The sequence below is a fragment of the Heterocephalus glaber genome, unplaced genomic scaffold (assembly GCF_053883595.1).
Source record: "Heterocephalus glaber isolate CG9 unplaced genomic scaffold, H.glaber_assembly_v1.0 deba00000768, whole genome shotgun sequence".
Classification (NCBI taxonomy): domain Eukaryota; kingdom Metazoa; phylum Chordata; class Mammalia; order Rodentia; family Bathyergidae; genus Heterocephalus; species Heterocephalus glaber.
Window position 1 is genome coordinate 1,995,521 of NW_028258162.1, and position 16,963 is coordinate 2,012,483.

The following is a 16,963-nucleotide window of genomic DNA, read 5'->3' on the forward strand; positions in this document are numbered from 1 at the left end:
GAGTTGGAGGCCAGGGTAGGCAATGTAGTCAGGCCCCATCTCAAAAAAATAGTTTCATATACCATGACCCAGGAAAACAGGGACACTGCCCTAGAGAGGAAATGAACAAAAGAACTCCAAATTGCTCTCTGTATTAAAAAGATTTGTTTCTGCACATAACCCTGAAATGAACATATGAAAACCTTCTAAATGCCCAGTATAATGGAATGCTTATAGGACAATCTCCTGTTAGAAACACAATTCAGCATTACGCATAGTTCTATAACAGGGGCAGGGTGCTCCTCAGTGGGAGAGCCCTTCCTTAGCATGTTCAAGACCCTGGTTTAATCCCCAGTGCCAAAGGACAACAATAACAAGAATTCCATAGTAAAATGTAAAGCGTATCATGGTAGGTGGGGAAAAACATAAGAGAACATTACATTGTTTTGTAAGTACAGTTGGGTCTCTGTATTCTTGCATTCCAGACTCTCAGATCCAACCAAACACAGATGGGAAATATTCAGAAAAAAAATTCCAACAGGGTGGAACATGTAAAGATTTTTTTCTCTTCCTTATTCCCTAACAATACAGTATACTTTTCTGGAGCATTTACATTGTATTAGGTGTTTTATGTACCCTAGAGATGTTTTAAAATATTCAGGAGGGTGTGCGTAGATTGTACACCAGCATTGTGGCTTTTTAGGTAAGTGACCTGAGCATCTGCATATCATGGTATGGGAGGGGGGTCCTGTCACCAATCTTGCCTGGATACCGAGGGACAACTGTATTTTACAACCATAATACAGTAAATGTGGGGAAGGACAAGTAGCACCCTAAATGGGGGCAATTTTATTCACCTTGATACCAGTCAATCAAAACTCCTTTAGGAATTTTTTGTTTTTGTTTTTGGTACTTGGGATTGAACTCAGGACCTTGTGCTTGTGAGGCAGGAGCAGTGCCACTGAGCTAAATCCCCGGCCCTCCTTTAGGAGTCTAGGAAGCCATGCGTAGGTGTGAGGGGTGGGAGGGGCACTGCTTGGGCTACAGCAGCCCTGGTGACCAGTGGTCTCAATGGCAAATTTCCCTGTCCCTCACCCCCACCCACGGACCACCCGCAGCACCACTCAAAGCCCTTACTGATGTCCTCGGCGAAGATGATGCTGGTGAGCCGGGTGGGCTGTGTGAGCCGGGCCTGCACTATGGCTTTCTGGGAGCACTGGCGTTCGTCGGGGCCCAGGGGCTCTATGCTGGCCACTTCCGGCCGGGTGGATGACCTGCGGTGAGAGATGAGAATTCACTCTCTGGAGCTACGCTGCAAGGCACACTGGCTGGGCCAGAAGCCAGAGCCGCAGCTCTCCATGTGGGGCTCTGTCCTGGATTCAAACACAGCACAGAGGTCACACGCCAGCTTCAAACACTCCCAGAGGAGACAGGGGACCCAGCTGGGGGCTCCTCCAACAAGACACCTGCCCCCTGAGGAAGTGGGCCACTACACAGGGCAAACTGAGCAGGAGAGAAGCAGCTAGAAGAGGATATTCAACCGACAGTCCCTGTCCACGACTGCTCTACAGAGAGGGACAGCAGCCCCCCATCTGCAGGGGACACATTCATAATACCTGTCAAAGTTTAACTTGTAAATTAGGAAGAGATTAACCATAACATAAAATAGAACAAGCGTAACAATATACCATAATAGAAGCTATTTAAGATTACAAGTTGAATTCTTTATTTCTGGAATTCTCCATTTAACATTTTCAGACTGCAGTAGCCCATAGGTAACTGAAACCAGGGAAGGTGTCACAGTGGCTAAGGGGACTTCTGTGCTTCTCTGTCAGCAGGAAAGCCTCTTGCGGTGTCCTGTAAGGTGACTGGTAGGGTCAGGAGGGAACGCCAGGTATCTTGGCTGACCTGTAGCCCAGGGTAGGGGCACAGCATGCACCCTGATATCATCCTCCTTCCCCACATAGCTTCTATGGGTCCTGGAGATCAGTAACTCTAATGATAACAACTATTACAAAGTCCTGCGCAGATGGAGCTGACATCATGGCCCAGTAAGGGGAAAGGCAGACGAACACATCAGTAAATGAAGCAGGGTGGTATGAGAAGGTTTCCCACAGGATGGAGAACAAGTGAACCGACAGCAGTCACTGCCTGGGTTCTCACTGTGATGTTAATCTTCACTGTTGACTTGATTGCCTTGAGAGATGCCGAGAGGACTGGTGAAGCACACTCTTGGGAGTGCCTGGGTGGGTCATGGGGGTATGACCTTGGGGACTGCAGTCCCTGGCCCCTTCTTCTCAGGTTCTTCCCCCTGTGCTTTGCTTCCTGGCTGCCATAAGGAGAGCAACTCTCCTCTGCCAGGCCCTTCTGCCATGATCCAGTTTCCACCTTGAATCCAGTTTCCCATGGACTGAAACCTCTGTAACCGTGAGTCTCTGTAATCATTTCCTCCTCTGTTGGTGTATGTCATGGATTTTGTCCCAGCTATAAAACAGTGATTTTTATTAGCTACTTTCCTATCACTGGGACAAAATACCCAACACTTGCAACTTAAAGGAGGAGAAATTTATTTTGAGGCACAGTTTCAGTGGGCACAGGCCATAACTGGCTGGCTCCGAGGTAGAAATAGCACTGGGAAGGGCCTGGCAGAGCAAAGCTGCTCACAGCATGGTAGCCATGGAACAGAGCAAGAGGGGAGGAGCCTGGTGATACAGAGCACCAAGTAATCCAAACAAATGAAATATTATAACTCCCACACTGCTAGACATCCAAAACGCGGGTTTATGTTCTCTAAAATCAAAGAATGAATTCTAGGAACAACGGAGGTTAAGAGTAGGAAGAATTTATTGCAAGATAGCTTCTGTCTAAGAGAGACAGAAGGGGGACCGGAAAGTGGGTTGTCCACCCACTCCACTTCTCAAAGGTGTTTTATAGGGCAAAGCCATGGGGTGAGGTGCGTGCAAAGTGGGACAAAACTATAAGACCCAATGGAAAATTACAGGGTGGGCCTGAGGTGGGACAAAACCATGACCAACCAATAAGATTGCAAGTACAGTCACCCAGGTAATACTGATTAAGTGGAGATCAAATGGGGAAACAAGTCACGTAGCATGCGTACATAGAATGAACAAGGAATTTCCAGAAAGAAAATGGGCTAGGCAGATTGATGCCTATTTAGAATTAATCACTGCTATTTATCCCTAGGGGAAGTGTATGAGTGTAGGACTTTTTCCCCTCATATAATGTGCCTCAACTGTTTTCTATGCTGAGGGCCCAGCTTTGTCCAACTGCCTTCTAATAATTTCTAACTAACTTAGCTGTCTGGAATACTGGGACGAGAAGACACCCTTCCAGGTCACACCTCAGTGCTGCACCTCTTCTGAGCAGGCCCCACCTCTGCACACAGGAGCCTTAGGGGATACTGTAGGTCTAAACCACAACAGCACTGAACATACACGGTATAACAATAGTGCTGGGTCGCGGGCACATGAGGGCAAGTGTCGAGTCCATCAGACCTGCCACAGAGAGAGTCCAATGAACATCTGCTGTTACTCCCCTCTGTGCACACGTGCCTGGCAGCCTCAGCAAATACCACTGAGATCTGGGGTGCAGGCCAGGGGACCAATGAGGAAAGCCCCTAAGGGAAGCAGCCAGGCCTGCTGAGCCCTAAGGATGCAAGTGTGTGATGCAGGGCCCAGGGACGGCACTCACTGAGCAGAGGGGCCGGTACACGTCCCTCGGGGGCCAACCCAGCACAATGGCGCTCTGGAGTCTGCATCATCACCCAACCTGCACTTAAACTCGCCACTGCACGGACATTCTGGATTACTCAGGAGGAAACCTGTCAAAACTGCCTGGCGCTAAAAAGCAATGGTGTGATGGTGGTGCACACCAGTAATCCTAGCACTGAAGGAGGCTGAGGCAGAAGGATCACAAGTTCCAGTCCCACCTGGACAATTTAGCAAGACCCTATCTCAAAATAAATAAAATAAATAAATAAAGCCAGGCATGGTGGCACAGGCCTGTAATCCATCGCAAGCTTGAGTCCATCTTAGGCAAGACCCTGTCTCAAAAGGGAGGGGGTAGTGAAATGCAAAGGCCCTGGGTTCAATTCCTAGTATTGCAAAATAAATGGCGGGGGGGGGGGGCTGGGATGTAACTCAGTGGTTAGAGCATCCCTGGGTTCAAACCCCAAGACCAAAAACAGAAACAAAGAAAAGCTTTGGTGTGTAGCACACCCCAGCAGACATCCCCAGTCTCAAGGCAGCACCCACAAACACACCTGGGACCCTGGTGACGCAGACAGCCCAGGTATGCACTGAGCTGCTGGCTGGAAGCCTGGAGAAGCAGCAACCATCTAGCCTGAGAACAAACCCTGTGCCAGTTCAGGAAAGAAAGTGAAACCCTTGAGGAAATGTGTGTGCAGTGGCCCTGCCGAGGTCTTCTGAGAAAACAGCCTTTCGAGACTAAGGGAAGAGAGCAAAGCAGGTAACCGAGAGAAGCGGCTCACACCAAGCCAGAAATGGGCTCTTGCTTCACCGTAACAGTTCTGGAGGCCTAAGATATTTTCCACGTCACACACACATCTACACACCCGACTGAGTGTGAGAACAAACAAGAAAACTCACACTGATCAGAGGGACAAAAATAAATACCAAGTGAGATCCTGGTTTGGAGCAGAGAATGGAAAGAGACCATGGCAGAAAAACCAGCAAAAGTCCAGTAGTCCAGGGCTTCGTTGGTATCAGGAACTGTTAGCTTCACACTTTGACAAATGTTCCTGATCATCATTAACATCCAGGGAAGCAGCAGCCACGTGGAGGTGCACAGGGACTCTTGCTATTGTCCCTGCAGTGTTCCTGTAAGTCTAACAGTACTCCAAAAATTAAAATTAAAATAAGGGGAGGCATAAACATGGGGAGCACAGGGGTTTAAGTCAGTGACACCAGCTAATGTGAGTGCTACAGTCTGGATGCTGAATGGCCCCAGGCCGTGTGTTGAAGGCTTGGTGCCCAGCCTGTGACACTACTAGGAGGTGGTGGGACGTTTAGGATAAGGGAAGCTGGTGCGAGGAAGTTAGGTCACTGGGGTGCAGCCTTGAGGAGACTCGAGCTCTCCTCTTACCTCTTTTCACTTAACACCACGAGGTGAACAGTGTCCTGTGCCACGTGCTCATGCCACAACGGACTGTGTCACCACAGGCCCAACAGCGACAGGGCCAACCAACCATGGACTGGAACCTCCAGATCCATGAGCTAAAATGAGCCTTTCCTCTTATTTAGTTGATTATTGGAGGGCTTTGTCAGAGTAACAGAAAGGGGACCAACACACTGATCCCACAATGGTGGATCCCTGTGTCTTTGTGTATCTCCACCAACCCACGGAACACAAAGAGTGAGGTGTCATGTAGCCTCTGGCCTCTGAGGTACGGTGGTGTGTCCATGTACGCTCATGGATTAAAACAGACACTGCTCTGGTGGGAAGGTGACAGTGAGGGAGGCTGTCAGGGAGGGCAGCAGGGGACACAGAAAGTCTCTGCGCTCTCCACTCCACTCTGCTGTGAACCTAATCCAGCTCTAAAAAAGGAGACAAAGTATGTAAGAAAAAAGGAAGAAGACGATGTGGCACCCAGCCAGGGCCTTGCCATGTCACTCCACCGGGTCCCCTGTCTTTCTGGCAGGCTCCTGCCTCTGGCCAGGGCTCTCACCCCAACCATCCATCTACCTGAGGCGTAGAGACCATCTGAGCCGGACTTCCTGTCACCAGAAGCAGCGTTCTTCTCCCCGGACACGGTGAGGGCCCCCGGCTTGGGGGGCACTGTCCAGAGGCAGAGAACCAGAGGCCAGCAACGATGTGCCCTTGGGACTCAGTGTCCTCGTCTGCCACCCTCCCACCTGGCCTTCCTCATGGAGGGTGTGGGAGACTGGAGAGAAAATCACCTCAGGAAGTGGGCTGGGGTGAGGCCCAGGGGCTGAGGCCTAACCTAGCAAAGGCCAGGCCCTGGGTTCCATCCCCAACACCACAATACTTATTTCTTAATTTTTAAAAAGCACCTTGGGAAATGTTCATCAGAGAATTATAGAGGGAAAGGAAAGCACCAAATTGAACATGGAGCCTGGGGGATTCACTTTTATCTGTCAAATTTTATCTGTCAAATTTTATCTGTAAGATTTTATTTCAAGGAGAAAAAAATGAGCAGAAACAATTATACATTCTTACATGGTGGCTGATTCTGATGGTATGAGTATTCATTATCTTATTCTTTTTTTCTGCATTAGTCTAACATCTAAATAAAAATATCTGCCCCTATGCTATCATTGCAAGTAACCCAGCTACGCCCTCACTTTACAAAGAACGAACCATGGCTCAGAGGCAGAACTAACTGGCTTAAGACCACGTGGAGGGCCAGGACCTCTCTGGGCTGTCTCTTCCCCTCAGCCCTCTCTGAAGAGCCTTAGGAAAACCCCACACAGGCCCTGGAGATGCAGGCTGGGAATGCAAGTGCTGACCAGCTGTCACTTAGGAGGCTGAGGCAGGAGGACTGCCGTGAGTTCAAGGCCAGTCTGGGCTACATAGTGAGACCCTATCTCAAAAAATTAACAACAAAAAATATAATCTGCACTTCTGGCTTGCTGACTGGGGCATCAGTGCCTTCAGCCTTGCATGGAAACATGGGTTCAAGCCTGCAGCGTTCACACTGGAAGTCAGTGTCTGTCCTCCTGCAGACTTTAGGACTCATCAACCTTCATCATCTGTAAGCGGACTCCAATTCCTCATGATAAATCTCAACCTCTCTCTTCCACTTCCACTGTCCTGATAAACCCACCATAAAAAGAAAATACTGTAAGTAGAAAATACATTTAATATACCATCAAATAGCCTAGCATACCTTCAGCATGCTCGGGATACTTACATTCACCTATACTCAGCCTACGTCATCGATAAAAATCCCTTTCTTGGGGCGGGGGTCTGTGTGGCTTTCTCTCCACCCAGAGCTAAGTCCCTGGCCCGTTTCGTGTTTGGGCACAGGGCCTCATTAAGTCACTAAGTGCACACGCCACCGGAGAGGGGATCGGAGGATGCCTAGATCATTGCATACTTCGATTATCACATATTCATTTTAAAGTGTTTTTTGGGTGTGGATACAGAAGGCGATGTCAATGTTACAAAGAGCCAGTCTTTTCGAAGGAAATGCGGAATCAATCCTAACACAGGCAGCACAGGAAAAGGCCATGGCGCGATGGTGGCGTGAAGCGCCTTCCCCTGACACCTTGCGGAGGGTTGGGGAGCCCTGCCACGCCGGCTGTGCCTTCTCTCTGGAGCAGGGTCTGTCACAAGCTGCCATCTTCCAGCGTTCCTGGGGCAACGAAGAAAGACCAACCTCTATGCTTTACAAGGTGCTCCGAGGAAAAGGCAGTCCGGTCTCCACCAAGGCAGGAGCAGGAGCACCCTCAAGGAGCAGAGGAGCTGCTGGAAAATGCACACACGGCCATCACGCCGCCCCAGGCCCCATCTGTGCAGGCGCCAGGCCACACACAGCTGGGGACGCAGCTTCAGGGACAGACAGGTCCTAGCTGAGCAGGGAAGACAGGGGCTAGTGGCTGCCGCCTGCCACCCACGGCAGCCTGCTTGCTTCTCCTGCCTGCAGTGTGTCTGTCCTTCTTCCTGTGTCTCGGCTGGTGGCCAGCATGTCCCCACTCGCCCGAAGCCTGTGTCACAGTCCAGAAGGTGCATCTGTCCTTCTGAGGGACCCAGTGCGGTGCAGTAGCACTTGGTGACAGCAACACAGCCCTGTTCAGTTCTCTCATCTATTGGTATCTGTGGGGAGGAAGCTGTGTGACAGAAGGAGGCTGCCACCCACCGGCTGGATGGCCTTGAGCAACCACCATCACCTTTCTGAGGCTCCAAACTTTCATCTGTATGATGGGACTAAAGATAGCATCCAACTTCAAAGGATCGGGTGGATTAGGTGGGGTATAGGACACTCTTATTACAGTTTAAGGAAGATTAAGAAAACAGGCACTCCTAAAGGAGAGGTTTGGGGTCCTGCAGTTTGGCCGGGTTCTAACCACAAGAACTTTGCCATCCACAGATGAGGGGAAGGACGAGTCCTTCTACCTTGTGGTCATCCGAGCATGACCTGTTCTCTTTTTCTTGTAATGTCTTTGTATCGTGTGCAATTGGTGAGCTTCTGGCCTTGTAAAACTGAGCTCAGAAGTGATCACTCCTTCTCTCGCTCCTGAAAGCCTAAGGGCAGGTGACACTGCTCCCTCGTGCTTCCTGAAACGTGTGGGTGAGGCCACGCATTGGGTTGTACCTGCCCAGCTTCCTCCTGCCTCTGACGAGGGTGCTCTTCTGCAGGTACCTGCCTGTGGAGGTGTGGATGTTGAAATGCTAACCCTTAAGGTGATAGAATCAGGAGGTGATCAGGTTATGGGGCAGGGCCCTCACAAACAGTCTCAGTGCCCTTATAAAAGAGGCTACAGAGAGCTGCGCCATTCCACCATCTGAGGACTCAGCAATATCTTGGCAACCCGCAGTGGGGACGCCATGCAACTCGGTCCCGGAACCGGACTCCCAGCTCCCAGAAATGCGAGCAACTCCTCTCTGTGGCTTGCAAGCCACCCATTCTAGGGTGTTCTGTGACAGCAGCTGAATGAACTGAGACAGCTCTTCACAGTCCCTCCAGGCTGAGCAGACACTGGAAAGCACACTCTTGCACCTAGCCAACCAAACCGCGTGTTCTCCAGCCAGTGCCCTGGGGGAGGCTGCGTGTTATGGGTGCCCTAGGGTGCTGCAGCTTAGGCCTCGATAGACCGGAACCTAGTTTCAGGCTGAAACCTATCTTGTTAGCCTAAGGCAGGACCGGGCCACAGCCAATTCCCAGGTGCTGGGAACCGAGTCCTGGTGACATTCCATTCACCTTTGTGACAGACACAGAAGACTGAATCAAACTCTGCTTGGCCATTTTTCTTTCGTGAGCTGAAGAAATATTGTTTTGTTTCACCCAAACCATTTTGGTTTGGCTTTGTCATCAACCGCGGCTGAGGAAGAGTCTGGAACGACGCGACTCCCCCCACTGCATTCTTTCAGGCTTGAAGCCTTATTTCATTCAGCCCCCTGGTAGCCTGTTGAAAATTACCAGCAGCAGCAATTTTCATTTGTTACCTGTGTACTAGGTGTCACGCACAGATCACAGGATAGCACCAATATTTCGATCTTATTAAAACCCCCTGCCGATGTGTGAGGCGACAATAAGTGACCCACCCAAGGCCACGTGCCTGGAAGAGGACTTCGGTGGGCTCAACACAGCCCTCCTCTCTGTGCTGGGACACAGCTCAGCCCCTACCTCCAGATCTTGATTTTGAAAGCTCTTTGGTTTTTAATACTCTAAAGGCAGAAGAGTGTAGCAATCATCAGCTGAGCAGCCTCAGCACCTTTCCTCCTGTATCAAAGGACCGGGCTCAGCTCTGGAATCAGCGATCTGGGTTTGAACAAGGCTGCAAGGCTCCTGGTCTCTGCTCCTCGTTTGTACAGGGGTGGTCGTTCTTAGCGGAGGGGTTTCCTCTTCTCGTTTTTCGTTTCGTTGTTTTTAGGGTTCAGTGGGGACTCACGTACGAGGGGATTAGAAGAAAAGTTTGTTGTGCAAGTTTGGTCCCCTCGGTCATGCCCTGCCTGTGGGGACACACACCCGCCCTGCACACGCGGAGCCCCACTTCGGCCCTATGCAGTCTGGCTGGCAGGGGCGGCCACCAGAACATCCCTTCCCCACTGCTGCAGCCTGGATTGCAAGTGTCGCCTGAGGGCCATATGCTTTGTCACCAGTCTGTGGCGTACTGGCGGGCAAGTGAGGTCCCTGGGGTGCAGCCCTGCTGCAGACCCTGGGACGCTGGCCCTTTCCTGACTCTTTGCTCCCCAGGTCTGTTAGGTGCCAGGCCTCCTCTGCCTCCCTCTCGCCACCCTGTCCCGCCTCACCAAGGCCAAAAGCAAGAGGACCAAGTGCACTGAAACCAGCAGCCAAAATACGCTTTTTCTCCTGTAGTCGTGTCTCAGGTATTTTGTCACAGCGACAGACGGCTCACTCACAGACCAGCCCTGGGCCCTGTCTGCTGGCTACCTGCCTCAGTGCAGTCACATCCAAGTACCACTTGTATCTTTTTCTGATTTTCCCTGTTTATTCTTTACTGAAAAGGTACTATATTTTAAAAGGAAGTCTTGCCAGCATGGTGGTGCACACCTCTAATCCCAGCACTCTGGGAAGCTGAAACAGGAGGATCACAAATTCAAGCCCATCCTGGACACAAAATTTTTAAAAGGGTGGGCGTGCTGGGGATGGAGATGAACACAAAGGCTGGTCCATTCTCCAGTACCTGAAAAATTTTTTAAAAGAAGCATTATGGCCTGGGGATTTAGCTCAGTGGTTCCACTGCCTGCCTCGCAAGTGCAAGTTCCCAAGTTCAATCCCCTGTACAAAAAAAAAAAAGCAGCATTATATGCTGGAATAAAAAGATACCTCTCATCAAGAAATCAAATAACAAATGCTGGCAAGGATGTGGGGGGAAAGAACTCTTCCACGTTGCTGGCAGGAATGTACATAGATACAACCACTACGGAGATCAGTAGGGGGAGTCTTCAAAAAACCAAAACTAGAAATTCCATTTGACCCAGGTATTCCCTTTCTAGATATCTTGCCAAAAGAGATAAAGACATCATAGTACAGTGGCCCATGCACACCCATGTTTACAGCAGCACAATTCATAAGAGCTAAGTCTTAGAAGCGCCTATATGTCCACCAACAGATGAATGGATTAAAAAAAAATATGGTATTTATACACAATGGAGTACTATTCTGTTATAAAAAAGGATAAACTTGAATCATTTGTAGGAAAATGGATGCACCTTGAGGCCATAATACTAAGTGAAATAAATAAAATGAAAGGAAATAAATCAGACACACAAGTTTAAATATCACACAGTTTCTCTCATATAAGAAACCCAAAATATAAGTAAAGAGTGAAATAACAGATAATAAGAAGTAAGGAGACAGATCTTTTGCAAAAGGGAAGGGAATCAAGAGAAGAAGGGGGGAGGGAGGGAGAGAGGGGAAGGGCATGAAAAAGGAATTAAGATGAGTTATGTTCCTGGACTAACTCCCCGTGAGGAATGTGGTCATTCTGTACTGCAAACACAGACCTATAAACATAAAAAGACAAGTCTTGCCTTGACAGACCATGAGATGAAGCCAAGCAGTGTTAGGGGGATCTGGGGCGGGGGACCATGCCTGCAAAGACTCGGGAAGACAAGTAAATATGAAAGTGTTAATGAAAGGAGGCAGGCATGGCCAGGGGTGAGCTAGAAGGAAATGGGGAGCTGTGTTTAATGGGTAACGAGTTTCCGCTTTGCCAAATGAAGAGGTCCAATGACAATGTGAGTGTCCTCCATGCCCCTGAGCCAAAGCTGGAGACGGCTGAGGCAGATGTCCTGTTTTCATGGTGCATTTTCTCAGATGGACAGAACATAAAATCTGCCACAGTTTAAGAGAAAAAAAATGTTAACATATTAACACCAGAAGCAAATTTTTATTTTGAGGAAGTCTAAAGGCTTGAGATCGAATTTTGAAAGGCTGGGGTGTAGCTCAGTGGCAGAGAGCTTGAGTAGCATGTGTAAGGCCCTGGCCTGGGTCCCCAGAAACCCCCGCCCCCCCAAAATGAAGGGAGAGTGAATTTTGAAAGAGTGGCTGTGAGCATCATCACCACACTTGGTGCTCGGCCAGGCACTGCCCCCATTGGAGCTGTTCCCACCCCTCACAACCAGGGATAGGGGCTGGGCGGAGGCCAGGAGCCCTGGGGCATGGGAGGGTCAGCCCAGAAAGCAACAGTGAAGTAAGAAAAAGGAGAAGTGAGAGTGTGCAGAGAACAGAGCCCCAGGGCCGGTGGAGGACTTGGCCAGCCCTCCACGCACCTGCGGGGCCGTTGGGGGCACCGAGGCAGGGGCTGCAGAGCAGAAGCCACTTCAGGGGCCGCCAGAGCCCAGGCAGAACCACAAACCACAGAGGAAGCAGGAAGAAAACAACCTGGGCTCCAGGTCAACTTGAGTCAACAGATACTTCCCGGCCCCTCCCTCCTGCGGGCCTGGGGCGGGTGAGAGGGAACAGAAGCAAGGTCCCCATCCCGGCAGCCTTACCTCTTGACACCCTAACTTCACCAAAGACCCCTCCTTTGTGCTCTTCCAACACGTTCAGTCCCCCCACCCCAAGTCTCTGCACTTACTGTTCCCTCTAGCTAGACCCCACTCCAAAGAGGCAGGTCCCTGTCCGAAAACATACGGCACAGGGGGTGGCAGCTCACGCTCGTAATCCCTAAGCCGAGCCACTCAGAAGGCTGAGGCAGGAAGACTGCAAGTTCCAGGCTATCCTGGGCAACTTGAGGAGAACCTGTCTCAAAACGGAGGGCTGGGCATGTAGGTCAGTAGCAGAGCACCTCTGGATTCGTCAGTCTCCAATACCACGAAAGAAGAAAAGAAAGACAAGCACACCACCTCCTGCAGCTGCTATCTCAGCATGCTGCTCAATCTCCATGACTCACACTCCACCATGACACAGACATTTCTTTCCTCTTAGTCAGCTGACTTCCATCAACTGTACACTCCACAAATGCAGGGCACCACCCGCTCCTCAGTGTCCCATGCCCAGGACCTTGAATCGTGCCCAGCTCAGACTACGTGTCAGAGCCGTCTGTCTCCTCTCTGTCAAGTGACTCTCCAGCCCTCTTCTGTGGAATCCATGTTGGCCTGCAGTGTTTGTCCCTGAGCCCTCAGGCAGCACCGGTGCCCGCCATGTGCACTGTCCCACGTCACTTCCTCTACCTGCCGGGAGCGACACCAAACAGGACCCCAGGTGAGAACATCACAGACCACAGTGAAGGACTCTGAGATGCGGGCAGAAGGAAGGAGAGGTATGATCTCGGGGTGTTGGGCAGAAGAGTGCACCTGAGTGGGGCGGGGGCAATCTAGGCAAAAGGACCGTGAGGACAGGTACGTGGCCAGAGCAGGCCCCAGGAATGGAAAGCAGCTGGGGCAACAGCTGGATTAAACTCACATCTGTGGTGTGAGCGTCCGCTTTGAAAACCTATTATTTTAGTTTTGCAGCCAGTGTCCCCGGGCCACCATCTCACCTGTCCAGCACATGAACCTCCTGTGTCCCCTGAGCCCAGGAGCCGGGCCCATCACGCTCTGCCTGTGCTGGTGACCAGCGAAACCCTTCCCACTTCTCTCCCCTCCAGCTGCACTAGACCAGGGCTGCAGGGTGACTCCCTGCAGCCTCCCACTGGGGCAGGCAGGGAGCTAGCGATGCCCACATCCAAGGGTGGTGCCAGGCCCTGACCTCTCACAGTCAGCAGGAAGGACAGACGGAGGGACAGTGGGTCTTTCAAAGACAGAGTCCCCAAGGGTCACCTGACCTGTGTGGGATACAGCACGCTCCAGGGACAAGTACCAAATGCCTGGCTTATGGTCCTCCCTGCCCAGAAAGGGCTCCCCCTTGCCCGCCTAGGAATTCTGACAGCACACGCTGAGCAGAGCCCTGGGCATCCGAGACAAGGTGTGCCCAGGTTCAGGGCTAAGGCCACTGGCAAACACATCAGGCAGCGCCAAGGCCCCTTGGGGAGACTTCAGGGCAGGCGTGGGCACAGCTCAGGATGGTAGGCACTGCGGATGCCACATCCCGATGCTTGTTTCCAGGCAGGCCCAGCCCCTGGGGGGTGCATGGGATCATAGGTGACAGTGGCTGTGGCGGTGCTCCGCCCCCAGGCCTTGCCCAGGCAGCCAAGGGCTGGATGACAGTGGGAGAGCTCCAACTGGGAGAGGGGAGGGAGCCCCAGGGCAGACTTTACCTGAGGCCCCATCCTGCCCCCAGCTGGGCAGCTTTCTCCAGGCAACAGGACCTTGTTGCAGAAGCAACTTAAGGAAGCCAAAATGGCAACTTACATAGGCGTCCAAGGACCGTGCTAAGATTTCTTCTCTCTCTTCTCCCAGGTTCCCACACTGTCATTCTGTACATAAAAGGACACTCTGAAAAGGAGCTATGATATATACTTATAAACAGCTCTCCAATGAGGCATATCTAAGATCCAGGAACTGGCTGCTCAAGCAGGAATGAGCCTGGAGGGGTCAGTCAGTCTGCAGAACTCGCCCGGAGCTGCTGTCCCCTGTCTAAGGGGATGCCAGCCTCCTGGTGGCTCCAATTCACTTTCACTCACTGACACTCAGCCTTTCCCCTGTAAAACACAGGCAGTGTAGACTAGGAGACCTTCATAGTTCCCCAGGCCTGAAACAGTTCGGTTATTTGATGTTATAAATCAAGAAGTGGGAAAGGTAACCTTGAAGCCCTGGCTCAGGCAGGCACTGATTTTGAGCACTCAGAGCTTCCTGCAGATTCAAAGGATGAGTAAAATCCCCGCCCTCTCCACCCCCGGGAGTCTGGCAAGGTTTTAATTGTCTTTGTTTTTCATCTCAGAGACTTCACAGTGAACTCGCTGGATAAATGGGACATCACCTCCCAGGTTTAGGTAACTGCGGATAAATAGCTCATCCACATGCCAACCCTTAAAATGTCCACAGCACCGATTTCAGAACTAAAGCAGCTGACACTGCACTCAGAAGAGAACTACTACAAATAAAGAAAATATCTTCAATGCTTGTCTGACACGAAGTTCTCCTGGAAAGTGAAGGGGAAACTGCAATCAACAAATACCTCTAACAGGACACTTAAGACAAGCAGTCACACTCAGGCAAAAAGCACTAAGGGTCAGCCACTAGACTTCTAAGGGGCTTGGGCTTAGCACTTCTCTGACGCATCTGAGACTGGAATTGTTTTCCCCCTTCAGCCTACCAAATATATTAAAAATAAAGAACGGGGTGTTATTTTAGAGACAAGAACACAGCTACAGAACCTCGAAGGAAGTCGCACACAAACACATCGAAAGGGATTCACTTGAAGCCAGCTGTTTTCAATAACCAGCTTCCTCCTCCTCACCCATGTATGAAGAGAACAGACAACTTCAAGGACAGAACAAACACGTGTTCCTCTCCTAAGTATTAACAGCTGATCTTCCCACAGGAGACAAGGCCCAGGCAAGGATATAGAAAGCTGAAAGGCCCAATTCAGCCTGACACCAATCAGGAACAAGACCCTCCAAGTTTGTAAAGCACTAACCTGACCCAAAATGCAACTGGCTGACACGTTGCGTCCTAATCTCAGGAGGCTGCCTCGCAAGACACAACAGGTGCAGGTGCAAGTAACAGAGAAGGCCGGCCTGAACTCGGGCTCCACGCTTAAACACACGAATGACTGATGTTCACACAGCACACACATGTGCGGCTCTGCGATGTGGTCAGACCTTGTTAAGCCTCAGCCTTGGAAGGTAGAAACAAAAGGGAGCTGCAAAAACGTGCCCTGGAGAGGGAGGGGGTGGCGGGGAGCTACGGCCTTTCATCTCTGGCTAGGCTGGCCCCACACCACCTGGGCGCGGGCTGGGCGCGGCCTGGGTTGCTCACCCGCGCGCTAGCATCAGCTCCCTTCCGGCCTGTGCACTCGAGCGCTGGACCACATCACCTGTGGGTCAGGGCCCAGCCGGATCATCCAGGCAGACCCCAATCTGCCGGTAACCAAGGTGAACACCACTCACTCCCTCTGCTCTCATTTCTCAGCTGTGAAAGGGACCCCGGGGCTCCTCTGGCAAAACCTCTCATCAAAGGTTTCTGTCCCTCCCAAAGTGGCGGAACAGGTATGATGTATCTACCCCGGACGCCTTCCACACTTCCCAAAGCCAGTTCCCACACCAGTCGGCGCCAAAGAGGAGGCCCCTGTCGCTGCACTTTCAGGCCAAAAAGCCCTGGCCTTTCAGACCAGAGCTGTGCAGGGCCCTGACCACCTGCTCCCTGGAGTCCCAGACTGAAGAGGGAGCAAGACCAGGAGGTCCTGGGCCCAGGCGTGGCGGCCCGGAGGCCCTGTCTCCTGTACAAGTCCAGGACGCCCCTTCCCAGAGCAGGCCTGGTTAGGGCCCCGCAGCTCCACAACCTCCTTCTCCGGCAAGCCAGACACACACAAGCACTCGTACACTCACACACAGACACACAGGCACACAGGCGCGCACGTGCACACACACGCAGGTCACGGCCCGCGAACAGCTCCCTGGCCCGGCGGCGCCACGTACCCTGGTGGCGACCCGCGCGCGCCACCGGGTCACGCAGCGCGCAACTGCCGCGGGGGCGCCCGGCCGAGCCCGTCCCTGGCCTGGAGTCCCCGCCCCGCCGAGGTACGGGCCTCCCGCCAGCGCCGGCGCACCTGCCGCGCGCGTCCCTGTCCCCGTGCCCCGGCGTGCGGACTCCCGGCCCCCTCGCGGCCGCGCCTCACCAGCGGTAGCAGCCCTCCGAGGCCTCCAGGGTGAAGTTGACGCGCGTGGCCCGCGTGAAGGGCAACAGCACTTTGGGGATGTTGAGCTTGGCGGCCGCGGCTGGGCCCAGCGCCGGCAGCGCCAGCAGCGCGGAGAGCGCGAGCAACAGTGGCGGCGGTGCCTGGCCTCGCGCCATCCTCGCGGCGTCACCCGGCGACACGGCCCGCGCTCTGCCCTCCCGCCCGCGCCTCAGTCCCGCCCCCGCCGGGCAGCAGGTGATAGCGGGGAGGGCGGGGCGAGGCCGCCGCCTCCGGCCACTTCCTAGGCTGCCGTGCAGAACGCAGGGGCGGCTCGTGGCGCCCCCACCCTGGCTGGTGCGCCCGGGCCACAGTGCGAGGGCGGGAGGCGGGAGGCGGGGGCGCGCTCGGGGGGGAGGAGAGGGGGGCCGCGCGCGCCCGCGCCTGCGGGCCGTCCTAGACCACGAGGAGGAGGCCATGCCGGGTTGTTGGGACTCCGGGTTTGTCCCACGAGGCTTTAGATCGTCGGCTGGTGCTGCAGGTCCCTGGGGAGACTTCCGATCATCCCGCAGTCAT

General features: G+C 52.6%; 1 protein-coding gene across 2 annotated transcripts in view; it reads right to left on the bottom strand.

The window, feature by feature from the left end:
* Nucleotides 1-16,692, bottom strand: part of Nup210 (nucleoporin 210) — a 100,059-nt gene extending 83,367 nt beyond the window's left edge. The window contains exons 1-2 of one of the 2 annotated variants that reach the window (XM_021240398.2): nt 16,391-16,692; nt 1,117-1,253 (exon numbers count right to left, since the gene is read on the bottom strand). In XM_021240398.2, coding sequence (XP_021096057.2) covers nt 1,117-1,253; nt 16,391-16,566 — 313 coding nt within the window. In that variant the 5' untranslated portion in view covers nt 16,567-16,692. The remainder of the gene's footprint in view (nt 1-1,116; nt 1,254-16,390) is intronic. The other variant, XM_004859991.4, reaches the window with a different exon arrangement.
* Between the last annotated feature and the right edge of the window lie 271 nt (nt 16,693-16,963).